General features: G+C 41.6%; 1 protein-coding gene across 4 annotated transcripts in view; it reads right to left on the reverse strand.

Moving 5' to 3' along the window:
• The window catches only part of MYO5A (myosin VA), a 66900-nt gene extending 48148 nt beyond the window's left edge, over window positions 1-18752 (reverse strand). For 2 of the 4 annotated variants that reach the window (XM_087972881.1, XM_087972880.1), the window contains exons 1-5: window positions 11085-11220; window positions 5704-5814; window positions 5181-5352; window positions 2870-3014; window positions 948-1104 (exon numbers count right to left, since the gene is read on the reverse strand). In XM_087972881.1, coding sequence (XP_087829007.1) covers window positions 948-1104; window positions 2870-3014; window positions 5181-5352; window positions 5704-5814; window positions 11085-11168 — 669 coding nt within the window. In that variant the 5' untranslated portion in view covers window positions 11169-11220. Of the gene's footprint in view, window positions 1-103; window positions 184-947; window positions 1105-2869; window positions 3015-5180; window positions 5353-5703; window positions 5815-11084; window positions 11221-18428 lie in introns of those variants that run through there. The other 2 variants (XM_026684114.2, XM_087972882.1) reach the window with 2 other exon arrangements.
• Window positions 18753-20010: the final 1258 nt, after the last annotated feature.

Genomic DNA, 20010 nt, shown 5'->3' on the forward strand with positions numbered 1-20010 from the left:
TGCACACGTGGCATGCCTATTGGTTAGTATACATTTTTACTAATAATTGCTCAGTGAAGTTGCTTGCAAATTCCACACCGCACAGCAAACCAGGCAGAATTACCTGAGCTCTGAATACATCAAAAACACCTCTGACAAAGTTGCATTAGGGTCACCTCCACTTTGGGTTTTGAGTTTCAAGAAATGCTTAAAACAAGGGAAAAAAAACAGATTTTAAAATATTCAAGAAAAAGGGGGCGTTGGATTTAGCAGGAGGTCTGCTGAATATTCTGCATCTGGTCTATATTTCAAGCAGGGCGAATATATATATATTTAACCTTCCCTCCCCATCCATTTCTCTTTTGCCTTATATTTCGAGGACTCCAACATTTTCATGTTTTCCTTCAAAAACTGTTAGCCCTTACAATTTTAAATCAGTTATCTGATATTTATTTATTTATTTATTTAGCAAACACATGGGCTTATAATGGGTCAAATGTTAATATCCATTCAAGGACAGGTGGTCTATGTTGAAAAAAAATCAGGTATTGGGCCGGTGTGAGCTCTTGGTGGATATTCGGACACAATGTGATGGATATTTTGTCTGATATACAATAGCAATAGCACTTAGACTTATATATCGCTTCACAGTGCTTTATAGCCCTCTTTAAGCAGTTTACAGAGTGAGACTATTTTCCCCAATAATCTGGGCCTCATTTTACCCACCTCAGAAGAATGGAAGGCTGAGTCAACCGTGAGCCTGGTGGGATTTGAACTGCCAAATTGCAGGCAGCCGGTAGGCAGCAGAAGTAGCCTGCAGTACCGCACTCTAACCACTGCACCACCGAGGCTCCTAGTCCAAACTCCATCATCCAGTATGGTTGAAGCAGTAAAGGGGAAACAAGTCGCCCGGTGGCAAAATTGCTCTCCAATTTATTTATTTTTTTAAAACCATATTCTGGTCTTACCTCCATTATAGGATTAGAAGCTAACACTTTCTCTTCAACGTTGGCTTCACTTGCAGACCCGCTCACTGTGGCAAAGTATCTCATGGCATACTTGGCAGACACGGTTTTCCCAGCTCCTGATTCCCCACTTACAATGATGGACTGGTTCCGTTCATCTCTGAAACAGAAGCAAAAGTCATGGAACAGAATAACAGAGCTGGTCTGCCAGTCCAGGGGTCGCCAACCTTTTGGACCTCAGGGACCACCAAACTCATCATTTTAAATCCCACGGACCAGAGACCCTGGGAAAATCTCAAAAAAAGTCTGCAGGAAAATCTCCCACCCTGTTTTCCTATGGATCGATCATTCTTTATTTGGGATCGCAGGATACCGTCTCCAGCTCCATTCTCAGGGGGAGAGAGAAAGAAAGACTTTTGGCTTCATGCAAGGAAAGCAGCAGAAGTCTTTCTTTCTCTCCCCCACATTCCGCCAGAAATGAGTCTTTGTGAGACTTGTTGCGTCGGCGCAGCTTCTTGGAGCAAGAGGGTCCCAAAGACTCATTTCTGGCGGAGTTTGGGGGAGAGAAAGAAAGACATTTGCTGCTTTCCTTACGTGCAGCCAAAAGCAGAAGAAAGAAGCGGAAAGAAGCAGCCCGGTGGCCAGGCCAGGCGCGTAGGCCAAGTCCCTTTCCCCTCCACCCTTTCCCCCCTCCCCTCACTACCTCGTGTTGTTCGCAATGCAAGTGACACAAGCCTTGTGTTCCCACGGGCCATGTGGGTAGCGCAGCCTTGTGTTCCCACACAGCCTGGATGAATTGCTTTGGGGGGCAGGACATTTCTCTGAAGACCCCCCAAATTTTCTCACGGACCACCAGTGGTCCCTGGCCCACTGGTTGACGACCACTGTTCTAGTCCAATCCCCTGTTCAAGCAGGAAGCCCTATAACTTATAAACCCGTAATTTAAATTGTATATGAATGCAGGTAGTCCTTGGCTTATGACAACTGAGCCCCAAATTTCTGTTGCTAAGTGAGACATTTGTTAAGTGGGTTTCGCCCAATTTTTACGACCTTTCTTGCCACGGTTGCTTAGTGAATTATTGCAGCAGTTCAGTTAGTACCACAGCTGTTAAAAAGGGCTTCCCTGTGGACTTTGCTTGTCGGAAAGTCACAAAAGGGGATCACATGACCCCCATCCTAAATATGAGCCAGTGGCCAAGCATCTGATCCCGTGACCATGGGGATTCTGCAATGGTTGTAAGTGTGAAAAACGGTCCTGAGTCGCTTTTTTCAGTGCCCTTGTAACGGTCACTGAACAAATGTCGAAGGTTACCTGCATATGACTCTTGTTCTGACCCAGCCTTAGCAGGTAATTACTCACCAGAAAAAACAAACCCCTTTTCAAACAAGTTAGGGACAGTCTTTATTCATGCGGATAAACAAAAAACCCAAACATAATTAGTCCCAACAGACCTGGTTCTAACCTAGAAATCCGAATTGCTTGCTGTATCCTAAAAACGAACTGTTGCCTGCGACAACCAGCCACTGCCAAACCCCTATTTGTTTCCCAGGGAGGGGCTCCTCTGCTTTTCCTTGAGAGCTGGCTTATTGTTTTCCTTTGCTCTCCTCTCCTTTCCTCTCTGCACGTACATGCATCTGGGATGGGCCCCATCTGTTCTTCCTCCTCACTCAGCTCAGGCTCCGAAGACAGCTGCCTCTCCACCTGGGGGAGGATGGAAGGCCCCGGATCTGCCTCTGTCTCTTTCCTTATCAGAGCCTTCCAAAAGCTCCGAAGCCAGCCCAGGCTCTCCCTCCACCTCTGACTCTGCAGCTAGCTCGGCTGGCAGATGACGGGCCAACAATACCTATATTTATCATGACAACAACCCCACTTCATTCCACAAAGCTGCTAGTCGGTGAAAAGCGAACACCCCCATCCCACAAACCTGGCCATCTGTTTGTATGCCTCCTCAGCCACAGCAAAGATGTGGGGGTCCATGTCCCCCATATTTTGGCCACTGTAGGCATTGATGATGTCTTCGCCATAGATAGGCAGCTGCTCGTAAGGATTTATGGCAACTAAAACTATACCTAAAAACAAAAGAATAACGAAGTCAGGGAAAGGAGTGGAATTAATTCAAGGAAAGATTTCACCCCTGTTGAACTTGCAGCTACCACAATAAGTATTTCCCCTTTCACTTTGTCAGTGCATTGGCTAAATAATGTAGCTATGATGACCCAGGGCATGGCATAAAGACAACACAGAGATAATCAATCAGATACCCTTTATTATCTCCAACTTTGCCCCCAATGTCCAGATTACCTTCTGGCTGGAGAAAAACACTCCCAGGAACAGCCTTTGACTGCAGAGAATTAAGTCCAAAACAGGGTAAACACAAACTGTAACTTAAAGTCCAAACAAGCCAAACTGAAGTAATTAGTTTGGCAGCACAGGAGCAGAAATTTCAGATTTGAAAGCACGGCAAAACTCACACAGTTAGGAAGACGCCAGGAACACAGATAAGCCATGACAACACAAGATAAAGTCACATTGCTTCCAGCAGCCTGCTGCACGCAGCCTGCCTTTCTCATCAACTATCTTCCCAGCTTCAGCTAATGAAGGGAATCAGGGCTCTCTCCTCCCCCGTAAGCCATGCAACCCACGTTGCTCTCTTCTCCATTCCTCCCTGAGTGCCCTAGTTTGAAGAGGAGGTGGGCCTGGGTCTTCCTTTGAATTCCCTCTCCCTTGTTCTACCTGTTTCCTGCTCTGCCCAGCCGGACTTTGCCCTTCCCCAGCCTCCTCCACAGCCAATGGAGCCATACTCCCACTCCCTGTCAGCTGTCCAACTTCCTCCTCGGATTCAGACTCTGACAGGGGCATGACAGTAGCTGATGTGATACGTAATGTGAGTGGTCATCTATAGGAGACACGGCTTCCAGTATGAGTCATGGTTGACCAGAGACTCTGCTCTGAATGCCAACTCCTGGTGAGGAGACCATAAAAGAGTAGTTTCCCATGGATTTGAATGCCAGGAATGCCAAAATCTATACTCTCAGCACCAACAGAACCTTTGATAAGGACACTTTAGTAAGGATACTAAGCTCTAACTCACTTTCTAATAACATTTGGAAATGTTCAATTTAACTACTTTATGGACATTAGAGCTCTTCAAAATATTGAATTTAATTAGATACCTGATGAGTTTTACTTTCTCTGGGTTAAAAAAAAAAAATTAAACGGGGATTTAAGAATTCAAAATAATATACAGTTGGCAAAAAGCAAAAAGATTTAAGTTCTAAACAGATTGGGAGACCAGGGAGATTTGGGATATTGTTTATTTTTGCTGTAAGATTTGAAAAACAGGCATGTAATTAAATGACATACTAGAGAGAGATAACTAAAAAAGAAATAAACCCATATTAGGAGGCTTGGTGAAGGTTGCTAATGGACACTAGAGGGAACTAAAGGACCAAGCAGAAAAGAATCAAAATGGCTAAGCCAGCTATTGGAAATACAAAAGACAAATCAAGAATACTTGTAAAGAATAGAACAGGAATAGTAATCTATAGAGAAGGGGAAAGGCATATGAAAAACTTAGTTAAATTAACAGAAAGTTTATTAAATAAACTCTGCTTAAATCTCTTCCTAATTCTCATGCATTTTTAAGATCTTCCTATTTTTTAAAAAAAACTTCCCTAATTGCACCAACTTCCAAGAAACTGATGAAAGATCTATTACTCTTTGTCAGATGCACACACTGCATGCACATATCATCCCAACAACTGAAAACACAGATGTGTCATGTGACTTTGCTCAATAACCGCACAGTAAAGTTTAAAATAGCATCTAACAGGTTCAGGTAAGCTTAATGCCTGTATATATGTGACGGTTATTTTGTCTATTCTACAAACTTACTTGATGCCAACCCATGACAAGATTGGAAAAACCCAATCATTGCATCATTGTGGTTTTATGCAACCAGCGAAGATATAGAGATTTCATGGTTTTTAAAAAAAATACTAAAGCCCCTGCATTTTTTTTATTACTGGCCTGGAATGTGCCATTTGCCTACACCAGGGGTCTTCAAACTTGACACCTTTAAGACTTATGGACTCCCAGAATTCCTCCTCCAATCGTGTTAGCTGAGGAATTCTGGGAGTTGAAGTCCACAAGTCTTAAATTTGCCAAGTTTGAAGACCCTTGGCCTACCCTAATGAGAAATAGCACGAAAGCGACTTCAGAGTGTGCGTGCTTACCACAATATGTATAAATGAGTTTTGAATCTATAAATCGAACTTTGAGATTGTGGAGAACGGCAGGTTCATGAAGATAGCTGAGTGCTGTCAGGTCATTTTCACCCACAAGTATGTCTGGATTTCTCAGGGGTGGTAGGTCCTTAGACTTAGCATCAAGTTTATATTCAATAGCCTAAAAAATGACATAAAGTACATTTGAAGAATATTTTGTAGGTTTTCCACAACATTCATTAGCAGTGTGAATTAAAAGGAAGCTTGAGATGTCCTAAAGATGCCAGGTTTTTCTATAACAAGCTTACAAACTTTTTGCTCAAGTTGGTTGTTATGGTATATAGGTAGCACATAAAGTACTCTTTTAATGGGATTTTTTTTACTTTATTTTAAGGAAACTTTAAAGCCAACTGGAAGACTTTAGTAGCAGGTAATGCAAATTCCAAATAAATAGGGTTACATCGTAAAACTAAAGATTTCAGAATCAAAGTATAACAAACCTTACTAAATATAACAGTAAAATAAACATTACCTTGCCATCCTCAAGTTGAAGATGCAGGACTTTATCTCCTGGTTTATAATCTTTCAAAAGTTCTGCTGACTTCCACACTAGTTCCGAATCAGGTATCCAAATTCTTGCATACTAAAAAAACAAAAACAACTGAAACAGTTATCTGGTTTTTTAAAAAAGGGATTTATATTAGGAACATAAACACATTTATCAACTAACATTTGTAGCTCTTCTCTCAAGTCAATGTTACCTATTTCTGATCATTTTCTCCCTTAATACCAAATTTGGCCTCCGCACTAGCTGGGCAAAAGTCCACCTACAGGTCCTTACTTTCCAGATAAACCCCTTTAAAACAGGGGTCTTCAAACTTGACAGCTTTAAGATTTCTGAACTTCAACTCCCAGAATTCCTCGTCCAGTCATGCTAGCTCAAAAATTCTGGGAGTTGAAGTCCACAAGTCTTAAATTTGCCAAGTTTGAAGAACCTTGCTTTAAAAGATGCCATCTTTCTCTTAGCAAACTCAGAGCTGCATCTCCCCTCAAGCTCAGCTTGCAAAGAAACTGAACAACAATGTGTTGGACTGCATAGGAGACAAGTGAAGTCTACAACAAAATACATCCACACCCCATCCAAAAGGCGAACCACTTAAAGGCCCAGCAAACATTAGCAAGGATAAAGCCCACATAAACTCTGAGACATTTCACTCTTGCTATGGATGTTAAGCTTTGCGCCATAAAAAAACCAAAAGCTTAATTACTATGGGCTACACAGACTTGACAAATTAGTTGGCATTCAAGGCAGTCTTATTTACCTACCCAGAGGATCAATATTACATGTAATGATCCTAGGAAAATACTACGAATGTGGCAAGTCACCTTTTCTTTTTAACATATTTTTCTTTTGTCACCAAAGATAAAATACAAAACAGGAAAACTGTCTATGGAGATTCTCAAGTCATCCATGTCATGGTTGTCCCAAAGATGCTTTTTCAAGAGGCAACTGGACATTCTGGTTTCCTGAGGATACAGACAAACCTCCAAGTGGCCTTGACGACTCTCTAAAAGAATGCAAATGACCAGCTGTCTGCAAGGAATATAAATTCTTCCATTCCTCACCATCCAGCCAAAGCTGAAGAAGCTTCTTGGATGAGAAGCGAAACAACTTCAAAGAAAAACCACAAACTCTAGTTGCCTCTTGAAAAAAGCACTTTTGGGACAACCATGAACCTGGATGATTGAGAATTTCCATATTTTCCCATTATATATATTTTGTTTAGTGACAGAAGAAAAATAAATATGTTTTAAAAAAGGATGACTTGCCACATTCATATTATGACTTGTCACAAGCACCTTTGGGACAAAACAGGGGGGGAAAATCCAAGAAACGTCCAATACTAATAACAAAATGGCATGTGGGGCATGTTGGACAATTGCTAATATTAACTGCCAATCCCATTCTCACCAATAATCTAAGGAAATGTTTCTCATCCTTGGCTACCTCAAGACATGTGGACTACAACTCCCAGAATTCCCCAGCCAGCATATGCTCGCTGGGGAATTCTGGGAGCTGAAGTCCACATGTCTTGAAGTGGCCAAGCTTGAGAAGCGTTGTTCTAATGCCACAACATCGGAATCTTGTTTATCTCTGCTGGGAAAACCACAACGTCAACCAGTTGCAACAACAAGGACCAAGGGAACACATTTCCATAGAAACCAAACAACCAAAACCCACTGCGCCCACTACATGAGATATTTAAAGGAATAAGGTCTGCCATCAACAGATGCTCACCGCGTTTAAGTGTGCGATTTTGATCACCTGGGTTTCTGCACTAATATTCCAACCGTGGCAAAGAATCCTCTTAATAATTAAGCTGCAGGAGGTGGATGAGTTGTGATTATTTTCTCTTATTTCACCTGAATTTCAACCAATTCCATCTGAGAGGATCAAACTTGGCTTTATATTGTTGCCTATAGCGCACGCAGCTTGCTTGGATAGCAATGTCCTGCAAAGGATCCGTGAGGTTTTTGCTTCAGAATCTAAGCTTAAGAAATAGTTGTAGAAATTTTTTTAATATTGTTTTGCTTTTATCCTGGCATTTTTTATATGACCAAATAGCTATCGAATAGCACAGATTTTCCCCCAGACTTTAAACTGGTCTGTGATAGAGAAGAAAACAATATTGTGTTTCCTGGGAAAAGCTACCATCCACTCCTCAAAAAAATGGAGAACTTTTCTTTTAAAAAATGGGGGGAGGATCATGTTTTAAAGCAGGGGTCCCCAAACTTGGCAACTTTAAGACTTGTGGACTTCAACTCCCAGAATTCTTCAGCCAGCTATGCTGGGAGTTCTGGGAGTTGAAGTTCACAAGTCTTAAAGTTGCCAAGTTTGGAGACCTCTGTTTTAAGGTAATAACATCCACTAGAAGTTCAAGCAGTCGCTTCAAAAAACTTCCATTTCTTAATTATCAGATAGGCTTGAAAAAAACTCTTTAAGTTATCTCATGGAAAGACAACTTTATATAAATAATACACAGATGGATTCCCCCCCTCCCAAAAAATAATAATAATTAAATGCCATCTAGTATTCTTCGCTGAACCTCCATATGTGGAGATTACAAACCCTTGGAACAGCCAGACGATGAGACAGCCTTCGAAGTTTTTCAACTGTAAACTCATTACATTTTGATACAAAGAGCACTGACAGGATTCTTTCTGTTCCACGGAAACAACAAGAGCGTTAAAACAATTTCTTCTTGCATTTCGTGATCTAATCTAAAATCATATGAGCAAATCACCAGACCAAACTATGGTACCAAAACATTCACATCATAAGACTCACTTAAGGCACCAGTGGTGGTAAAAATAGGTATTTTTAAACTCAGGATTGTCAAAAACAGGGTGTAATACGCTTCTCAAGTCTATTTTAAAAAAAACCCACTGGAAAAGTGTAAGGGCATCACTAATTTTTTTTAAAAAAACATCATTTTGGGACTTAAAAAAGGAATGTTAGTAACAAATGCAACTGAATAATAAATATTTACCATTTGTACTCAATAATTTACGTACATTGTTAACATATAAAATCAGGACTTATCAAGAAGCGTTATTGTTAGAAAAGCAGTTATGTATACGGGGCTACTCAATTACAAGTACCAACTACTCAAGCCCAAAAGCAGCATTATAACAACATTTCATATCACATTAAGCATGAATGAATACATTGGGAATGCTTCCCCTGGGTTTCAGCCAATGCGTCCCTTTCTTCTAGCAATCAGAGAAGGTTTCTTTCCAACATGAAAAATAAATAAATAAATATTTTTTTTTATCAAGCCTGCTGGATCCTGTGCCTGCCAGCAGTAATTGAAATTTCAGCTTGGTTTCTGGTCTCCTTGTCCAAATTATATTGTTTTACACCTTCCAAACATAAATCCCACAACAAGATCAACCTCTCCATCGTTTTATACAATATGTAAAGTAGTAGTAACATGTTCACAGCTATCAAATCCCTCCCTCCCATTTTCTTGACTCAATAAACTTCAGTCTTCCAAAAACATAGCCTGCTTCCCTGAACATTTTAATAGAAACTGGGCCATTTGAGGGCAAAGAACGCTAAGGAAGTAAAGAAGAGAAGTTTTGCTATGGCAGCAATAAAATGTCAATGGGGCCAGTGTGGCATAGAGAGGTTAAGGCAAGTGTGTCTCAACCTTATAGCCACTTTTAGAGGTGTGGACTACAGCTCCCAGAATTCCCCAGCCAGCATCGTTGGCCTGGCATCAAATCATGGCATTATGATGATCCTTTCAAGCTAGATCGTATAAACAGAGGAAGCAACTGTTCATCGCCAGAAGACAAAATGCTATCTCAGTAAGAAGCATAAGAACACGTTTCTGGCTGAAACAGAGTTGCTGTCCCTCAATTATGGCACACCCTTGCTCAGATTACAACGTTCAGATATCTCATTTGCTAAGTTTGCAAGAACAGGAAGGCAGAAGATTAGCAAATCGGAACCAAATTTAGTAGAAAAAAGGAGGAAGGAAAAGCAAGTACAATATTGGCTCCTTGCAAACAGAAAAGTAATGCAGGAGGAAGGGGGAAGGTTTTAACCTATCTCTCTCTGTGCGCATTGTTGAGCGCGCTGTTTTACTTCAAACTGCAGTTTTAAAATGTCTTCCTCTCCTGAAGGAAATAAAGGCAGAAAACCATGTGAGATTTCTACATGACTAAAATTTGTTGGTTTTTTTTAAAAAAAAACATGTTTTACTGCTTTGCCACCTTTACAGGAAGAAGACTTACACCTAGATGACTGGCAACAGGAAAAGCAAAACAGAAGCCCCATAAGGAAGTCACATTAGACTTTAAGCTGCAACCCCTTTTAAAACCAAGAACACCCATCGTTGATATTAATTTGTTCTGGGAGCATTCCGGACTGCCTTATTCTCAATGAAAAAAAACAAGACAGGTGATGTAAAAACCGATAAATCATTAGAAGGAACAGTTTTACCCTAAGATCAACATTAGAAACATTAGAAGTTGAACCAATAACTATTACATTTTCATCACATCTTCTTAGATAAATCTTTTGGAAGGTACTTTCGTCAAATAAAACTTGCTTTGTTGTCCAACTAAAGAGTTGTCCAGTTAGAACCAACATTTTCTCTGTAGCTTTTAGGGAACAGGAACTTCATCAAGCACCCAGACAAAATCCCATAATATAATAAGACAGGTTTCTGTAAATAAGTCCCACTACATTCAACAGTAATTATTTTGCAATAAAATGTAATATAGTTTTTCCCTAACTGGTGCTCCCCAGTACTTTCAATTCCTGCAACTCCCATAAAATCCCATAAAATTAGAGTCAACGCACTGCAGGGAAGCAAAATTAGAGTCAACGCACTACAGGGAAGCAAACACAGTATTCAAAATTAATACTGGAAAAAACAACATCCTCTGTCATTAATATAAAGTTAAATATGTAGTATCATTTTTGGGGGGAAAAACGGAGCATATTAATATACTTGCATGCATATTAGACTCTGTCAATCTGAACTAGGAAACATCATTCCAAAATTATTCCAAAATTGTCAGTTTCCACAGGTAGAACAACAATAAAATTAAACCACAATTCACCTCTAAAGAGCCATACAGACAATGAATACAATAGACACAGTTTGATCGCTAAATTTACACACCAAAATATACTATTCTCTTCCATTAAAACTACACTCTGTACTTTTTCCCATAACATGCATAAATATTCCCTTTGGGTACAATCCATTGCAACTGAATCAACCAACTCCTTATGCAACTTTAAACAGGACTGCCATCTTGGCAAAGAGGTTATGATCTCCAAATAACAAGATCTAGCACTTAAATCCCATACGTAACAATAAGAAGGTAACTTACTTGAATGTACATATGGGTCAAACTATCCACTGTTTTCCAGTATTCACGGTGGTGCAAACTTCTGCTAATCTGAGCAGCAATCATTGTCACCTTGGTAAGCGAGACATGGGATAAGACCTACTCCCGTCTGGTCTCTAGTAAGCCCTGTGGGTTGGAGCCGATTCTAGCAGACAAAGTGATATTATCCACTCTCAAAGGAACGTAAGGATCAGTTGAGTGACAGCTATGTCAGACGGCTGGATTCCTTCCTTGCCAAGAATTCTGCCCAAACGTTCCCCAGCACAAAAAGCCAGAATGTCTGTTCTCTGTGCCTCTTGGAAGAACGGCAAAATCCCACTGTCTTGTGACAGTCATCAAATGCGAACGGTTCAAAAAAACATCGCTCCCAGCAGTAATTTGTTTTCACCATTCCTACGAAGTCTGGCGGCATTGGGTCGCTTCTTCTTCCTCCCATAGAAACAGTGAGATTAATAGCCAAAGTGTTCGATATTCAATAACCTGCCTTAATCTTGGCTTCTTGCTCTCACCCGTTACATGCCATCCCCCAAATCTGCTCTCTGTATAATTGATTTTTCCATATTGCCAACAACTTCAAAATTAATTTACAGATTTTACAGATTAACAGAGTTGGGAGGGACCTTGTCTAGGTCATCTAGTCCAACCCCACCCCCTGCCCAAGTAGGAGACCCTACACCATTTCTGACAGATGGGAGTCCAATCTCTTCTTGAAAGCCTCCAGTGATGAAGCTCCCACAACTTCCGAAGGCAACTTCTGTTCCATGGGTTGATTGTTCTCACTGTCAGAAAGTTTCTCTTTATTCAGTTTCCTTATTCTCCTTGTTCAGTTTCCACCCATTATTCCTTGTCTAGCCTTCAGGTGCTTTGGGAAATAGCTTGACCCCTTCCTCCTCTCTGTGGCAGCCCCTCAAATATTGGAAGACTGCTCTCCTGTCTCCCCTGGTCCTTCTCAGTGGCCTTCCCCTCTACACTATTAAGGGGACAGAAGTCTGGAAATACTTTTGGTCATGGCCCTCTCAGTCTAGGATGGCTCGTCTCCTCTCAAGGTAAACCTTCAGAAACACTGTGAAAATGGCATTTTTTTTCAAACAGACATTTGATAAATAAGTATATCTTTCAGATGGCCACAGTTGACTACAGACATAGATGCTATTATCCATCTATATTTTGCTGGTAGCAGAGTACATGTTTCTACAGGTAATCCTTTCCGATGTGTATCTATAACCATGGCGGTAATATCACACACGCAATTTATGCATGGCTTCAGCATCCTATATATTTGCAAGGCTCTATCCTTACTTGGGAACATTTAAAAACATGGAATTTCCCTTTTTCAACCTCCTTTAAAGCACTCTCATCAAATCATCTTGCAAAGCACTGATTCATAGGGCGGATTGCATCAAAAAAGAGAAGGGAGTGATTAAGCAGTTTTGACATTTGAGCCTATCCAGCAGTTAACGATCAATCTCCTACCACACCCCAAAGTAAATTCATTTGCTTGAAGTGATAAAGGTATTTTAAAAATAAACACTAGTATGTATTGTTATAGAAATGCCCAAGTGTTTGACACATGCTACAAGACTAGATTTTTAAAAATAGGCTCTTTAAAGTAAGTGTTAAGAGAATCTTTGCGTGGATATAATCTCTGCACAGAAAGCAGATATACTGCCATGTAAGAACATATATTTTCACATTCTACTCCGCACCATGTTAAAAAATAATTGGCCCAGTTCTTGGCAGTCATGCAACAGATGAGAAATTCTAGCTGCTGTCATTTCACAGACATATCATTTCACATCAACTGGTCAATATACATCCTAGACCCATGATGGTGAACCTATGGCACGCGTGCCACAGGCAGCACGCAGAGCCATTTGTGCCAGCATGCGAGCCGCAGGCAAACTTACCTCACTGCGCATGCGCGCGCCTCACAGCTGATTTTCAGCCGGTTTGAGGCCTTTTTCGGCCTCCCAGAGGCTTGAGTAAAGCCTTTGCAGGCCGAAAAATCATTTCCTATATTTCCGGAAATACCGGAAGTGATGAAACGGGCCCATTTTTTGGACTGCAAAACCTGCAGAAGCCTTCCTCAATCCTTTGGGAGGCCGAAAAAGGCCTCAAATGGACCGAAAATCAGCTGTGAGGCACAGTGCAGGTAAGGGCGGCAGGGGAGATTGCACACACATGTGCAGGGGACGTGGGTGTGTGTGTGTGCATTGTCTTCTGGGTGCTGGCATGCAAGTGTGCATGTTAATGCGAACGCATGCAGTTTTTGGCACAGGAGCCCAAAAAGGTTAGCCACCACTGTCCTAGACAAAGTCATGGATGAGTTCACACCTTCCCTATTCACACTGTGATTCTCTACAGTAAATACCTTAAGGCTGAAGATATTCATACAAGCAATACATTACAGGTAGTCCTCAACTTACGACCACAACGGAGTCTAACATTTCTGTTGTTGCGAACCTTGTTGATCTTTGCCTCATTTTACAACTTTTCTTGCCACAGCTATTAAGTGAATTACTGCAGTCGGCGAGTTAGTAACCTGGTTAAGTGAACCTGGCTTCCCCATTGCCTTTGCTTGCCAGAAGGTAGCAAAAGGGGATTTCGTGACCTTGGGACACAGAACAGTCATAAATATGAACCAGTTGCTAAGTATCCGAATTTTGATCACATGACTACGGGGATGTGGCCATAACTCAACATTTTTCAGTGCCATTGTAACTTTGAATGGTCACTAAACGATCTGTTGTTAAGTTGAGGACTACCTGTACTGCTATCACTTGATGAGACCCAAATCATAATGTTTAGGTGTTTTCTCTAATTAACATATTTTAAAATGGGGCCTTGATCAGTGGAAGTGTACCTCTTGAGATGTGCTTGCAAATATTCACAAACGTGAGGGTATTTGTTCCAAAGAATTTTGGAGAAAGGGCAGGCAATACATCCAGACTGATTTCTTGGAAATTGCAGATTTTGGTCTGCCCAGCATATATGAATAAACATTTCCCATGAAATGCCCTGTAAAGCAAGATTATTTCTTCATAAATAAAATGCTGCCTCTCATCAAGTCAGTTCTGCTGATGTTCATCATACTTTCCTTTGAATAAACCGCACAGTTAAGACAAATTGTAATCAACCAAAATATCAGTGTTGGTTTGCATGGCTTTCTTTAATCAATAGAAAGGGGTTTTTTTCCCTTTATAAATTGTAATTTCAACTCATCAGTCTACCAACACATTGCATTTACATTTGTTAAACTGTGTTCATGCTCCATTTCTCTAACTGCTTGCCTCTAAAATTGCTGTTAAAATTTTATAAAGCTAGCTTTCTCAGGCTACGATGCTAAAATGTGGCCTGCACCCAAGTCTGAGCTTTTGTTCGTTTTTTTGTTGGTTTGGGGTATATTTGGTTGTTTTAGTCTTCCAGATGCTTTGTATTTGGTCTTTTCTGGATACAGCTGCCCAAAGTGCTTTGGGAGTTAGATCAAGGGTCTTCAAACTTGACAAGTTTAAGACTTGGGGACTTCAACTCCCAGGATTCCTGAGCTAACATGACTGGAGGAGGAATTCTGGGAGTTGAAGTCCACAAGTCTTAAAGCTGTCAAGTTTGAAGACCCCTGAGTTAGATGGTCTCAAAATGTTATCATCATCACCATTACCATTGCAATACCTGGAGGCAGATGAATAGAAGAGAAAGAACTGGAAAAAACGAGACAAAAGTGTCTTTGTCTACAAATGTCCTGCTTTCCTCTTAATCATTAATATTTTGCTTATTTCTGACATTATCCATCTCCCAAATCTGATCTTAGATCTTAAGCACATGTGCAACTTCCGGTGAAACAAATAGGCCACAATGGTCAGCTGAGCTAAAACATCTGGTTAAAGAAATAAATGCCTAAAGCTTTGAATACTTTTATCTACTGCACTGTTGTAGCTATGCTCTAAATTACAGACCATCAAGGAATCTTACATTCATTAAGGTTTCCATGCAAATGTTGTTAGGCCAGGGCCAGTAAGATTTTGATGCTTCCAGGCTATGGAAATATTGATCCTCCCTCATTCACTGAATTTTAAAGAGGAGGAAGGAAAATCCGGGGAACATCTTCCACAACCATTTTCTTACTGCTTCTTTCAACTGCATATCACCAGCCACTAGCCGCATAAAAAATCCATTAAGGAAAAAAGTTAGTTGCACAATGTCTCTTAACCAGTGAATTAACAGGCATCTGAAAGTATCCTTTGAAACAGAATATATGATTGCATATACTTAACACAATTATTCTACATGGGTTATCAAAGAAGGCATCTATACCACACAGCCCATGTACTTGGGTGCAAACCTCACTGATTTCTCATTAGACACGGATTCAATTGACAAACTGGGCATGGCTTGTCGAGCGAAGGGAAGGACCAGGGAAGACATAATATCAGTCTTCCAATATTTGAGGGTGCCACCGAGAGCAGGAAGGAGTCGAGCTATTTTCCAAAGCACCCGAAGGCCAGAAAAAAGAATAATGGAAACTGAATAAACAGAGATTCAACCTGGAAATAAGGAGGAATTTTCTGACAGTGAGAGCAATCAACCCATGGAACAGCTGGCCTTCAGAAGTTTTGGGAGCTTCATCACTGGAGGCTTTCAAAAAGAGATTGGACTGTCATCTGTCAGAAATGGTGTAGTGTCTCCTGCTTGGGCAGGGGGTTGGACTAGATGACCTACAAGGTCCCATCCAACTCTGTTAATCTAATCTAATCTAATTGTTAAATGGCTTGCCTTATTTTCAAAATAAAACCACTCTATCCCACTTTCCAAAGATCACACCATCTGGCACTTAGTGAAAGCCAATGTCACAAGTAAAGAGATTTTATTGCCTTGCCACAGTGGTAAGGGGATTTTTCACTTGATGTGGTTCGTCTTTTTTATGTTGAACTGCATATAGTTCCAATTTATGTACTCAAAGAACAAAAGCTTGGCTGACTAATGAATGGAGTCAATTCAAGCTAAAAGACTGCAACATCGCTGCAAATGAAGTGATTGGAGAATTTATTAGGTTACACATCCTTCAGGACCTGTGAATTGAGTTAAAGTCGCCTAACTTTTCAAAATGACCCAGTTTAGTGTAGTAGACGAAAGCACCAGATAAGAAACTGGGCAAAATGTGAGTTGTAAAGCTGTTGTAGGCGCAAAGTCAACTGTGATAAATATGAGCACCTAACAACTGGATGACTTTGGGCCAGTCACTCCCTCTCAACTCTAGGAAGAAGGCAACGGAAAGCCATTTCCAGAAACGTTGCCCAAAAAAACCCCATGGACTTGTCTAGGCAGTTACCAGGAGTCAAGACTGACTCAAAGGCACCTCCCTGGAAAAAAATCCTTTCCAAAAAGCACCAAGGAACAAGTAAAATAAAAAGAAAGTGATCTGATTCATGCTAGTTAACTAAATTATATGCTAATCCAAAATTAATTAATGTAACACACGTCCCTAAAGAAAAAAAAATGCCATTTCTACATCACCATTTTTTTAGGCTTTGCAATTCTCTAAATAGCAGAAAAGCAAAAATACTAACAGAAGAGTTTACGAAAAAATTGAGAATCTCCAGAGACGAACACAGCATCTTAAGTTACAGAACCCTGGGCCATTGCTAAATCCACCTCATGAAAAGTTAACTAACTATTCATGCATTTAAATTTCTCATACTGAATGAATAAAAGAAACACTCCATAGCTGCCATTGAGTCATAGCTGCCATCTTAATTTTTTTTGCAGCATCCTCCAAATCAAGTACTTTTCTTATTCCAACAAACAGATCTACATCATCAACATATATGGAACAAGAGAAGGAATTTCCCCCAGAAATAAAGAATTGACAGTTCCAGAAAAAAGGAAATAAGCAGGTTTTACCTGCTTACAAAAGTCAAAACCTTATAGTAGTGAAATATTTTTTTATCAGTAGTAACGTCAATCTCTTATTCATCATTCCCAGACACAAGATTATCACTAGCTGTACAGTGTTAAGAAAGTAAAATTACCACTTCTACCACCAAGGAAAACAAAACTTATTGCTGAATAGAATAAGCAAAGAATACAATGACATTGCAATTAGGCAAAGATTTGCCAAAATTACGCATATCTCCCCATCCAGGCTGGCTATTCGGAGAACCCAAAAGTTTCTATTCCTTGTGGCGTTCAGCAGGCAAGCTTTCACTAAAACAGCCCCCACTTTATGGTCTACAATATTTTCATTTCAGCAATATTTGGAGCTCCCAACTTGCTGCAATTCCATGAACAAGTGAGAGCTGATTGAACATGGTTTTGGTCCCACGTGACTGACAACGCATGCCTGTCTTGGGTGTTATTTTTGCTTTCCTTTTGGGGTTAATTCTGGGTTTTTATATTAAATTGGATGCAGTTCTTTAATGTCAGTTTTTTCTTTTCATTAAATGTTGCTAGCACACCACCCAGAGTCCTTGGGGACCAGGGCAGCATTATAAGTACTGGAAATAAACGAACACAATTAAACCAAATATGATTCATACTTAGATAGCAGAATAAAAAGACCGGTAGTTCAAAGAAGCCTTATTATAAACAAAAGACAGCTTTCTATCCGTGCACTGATGAAGCATTTTTTATTCCTCCTAGAGCTGCCATCATAAAAAAAGCTAATTTTTCTAATGCACAAAACGATGCTTTTTTGTTTAATCTTTATAGGGCAGTGACTTCAAATTCCCAACCACTTCTGGGGGCAGGGGGGGGGGATGAATCTTGAGGAAGGGCCTGCCAACACTGTAAAGTGCAGGTGCAAAAGTTCTTAAATAAGTTTTTTTTTTAAAGATATAAAAAGGATGCTCCAACCTCCTTGTATTTGGATATGCAAAGAGAGAGACAGGGATAATGATGGAGGCAAAAATAAATGGAGGACAAGATGCAGGCTGAAAGATGCTGCAGGCCCAGGTTGCCATGTCGTCCTGCTTTTTGCATTATAGGGGGGATGCAATCCAAAATTGAGCACAACACGAAACAAAAACAAAAAAGCAAGAAACGCACATATAAAAAATACATATTATTTAAATATACGGGCGTTTCAATGAGCCCCAAGCTAGGAGACAATGCCGCATGCAAGCAAGGATGGGGAGGGAGGCTCCTTCCCTACGGCCGAGACTCCTTTCCTTAATTCCGCCCCCCCACGCCAGAGAGACCCCCCAGTAAAAAAAAAGAGGGGAGCCAGCAGTCACCCCTTTTTGGGGCTTTGCCCCCCACGGCGTTGCCAGGCAACCACCAACGGCCACCCGGGCAGGCCTGGCCTCCTCCCGCGCGCGCGCCTCTCCTCACCTTCGTGTAGAGCTCGGAGGCCGCCATGGTGGTGGTGGTGGAGGAGCAGCAGCAGCAGCAGGAGCAGCCTCCGCTGCCGCCGCCGCCTTTCCCACCCGAGGCTGGCGGCGAGGTCGGCCTCGGAGCCGGCTGGAGGAGCCGAAGGCGGGGCGGACACGAGGGAAGGGAGGAGGGAGGGAGGCGGGCGGGCGGGCGGGCGGGCGGCTTACTGGCTCCCCTCGGCGGGCAGCGCCTGCCGTGGCTGCTGAGCCGGGCGGGCCATGGCGCTACCTGAGATGCGCCGGGAAGAGGGATGAGAAGATGCGGGCGGCCCCTCCGCCGCTGCCTCCGCCTCGTCAGGCATGCTGGGTACCGGCGCGGAGGCGCCCGAGCGTGCGCGCCGCCGTCTCTCCGGCGGTGGGGCCCGCCGGACTGAGACCCTTCTTGTCCTTTTCCCGAGCAGAGGCTGAGGCAGGGTCTCGGGTGGGGGGGGGCGGAGTGGGTTTCAGGGAAGCCTCCCTTGCCCGTTTGGGGGGGTGCGGGGCTGCAGAAGCGACCCTCTAGCCCCCCACCCCCACCCCACTTCCTTCCAAACGTTTAAAATGGAAACCTTCTTAAAATGGAAAGGAGACGCTAGAAAGGGCTCAAGAGAAGAGCAACGAAGAGGATGAGGGGACTGGAGGATAAAGCATATAAAGAACGGTTGCTGGAATGGGGCAGGCCTAGTCTGACGAAAAGAAGGATTAAGGGGGGACATGATGGCAGTATTCCAGTATTTGAGGGGCTGCCACAAAGGAGAGGGGGGTCAATCTAAGGAGCAGCTTCTCCTTACTGAACTCCTCAACTCGGCTACACACACACTGATACTTCCCCTGATAATGTATATCTTGTATAAACTCTCTGTGCATTATACTTATATTCCATATGTTCATAAACAACTCTGTATAGTCGTATATATTCCTTCCATAGATATATGTTCCGTATATTCATAGGTATTCTGTACATCCATCTATAGTTATATATTTTGTATATCTGTATATATTTATACTTCATTGCTGTTTTGCACTTCTGGTTAGATGCTAACTGCATTTCGTTGCCTGTGTTCATGTGCAGTGACAATAAAGCTGAATCTAATCTAATCAAAAGGCCTGAAGGCAGGACAAAAAGCAATGGATGGAAACTAACCAAGGAGAGAAGCAACTTAGAACTGAGGAGAAATTTCCAGTCAGTCAGAACAATTAACCGGTGGAACTACTTGCCTCCAGAAGTTGTGAATGCTCCAACACTGGACGTTTTTTAAGAAGAGGTTGGATAACCATTTGTCTGAAGTGGTGTAGGGTTTCCTGCCTAAGCAGGGGGTTGGACTAGAAGACCTCCAAGGTACCTTCCAACTCTGTTATTCTATTTAGTTCCTCAAGAATGAAAAGAAATTGTCCATAAGATCCAGTGAGACTCTTTCATTGGAGAGAAGCCATGGCTGGTAAGCATTTCAGCCTGGGAGGTGTCCGTCCCGCCCCCTGCCCTTAATACAGGTAGTTCTCGATTTACAACATTTTATTTATTTGATTTATATTGCCGCCTATTACCTCATGGCAACTCAAGG

This window comes from Notechis scutatus, chromosome 11, assembly GCF_049901735.1.
Source record: "Notechis scutatus isolate UNSWTSFEM ecotype Mainland chromosome 11, rNotScu1.2, whole genome shotgun sequence".
Taxonomy (NCBI): Eukaryota; Metazoa; Chordata; class Lepidosauria; order Squamata; family Elapidae; genus Notechis; species Notechis scutatus.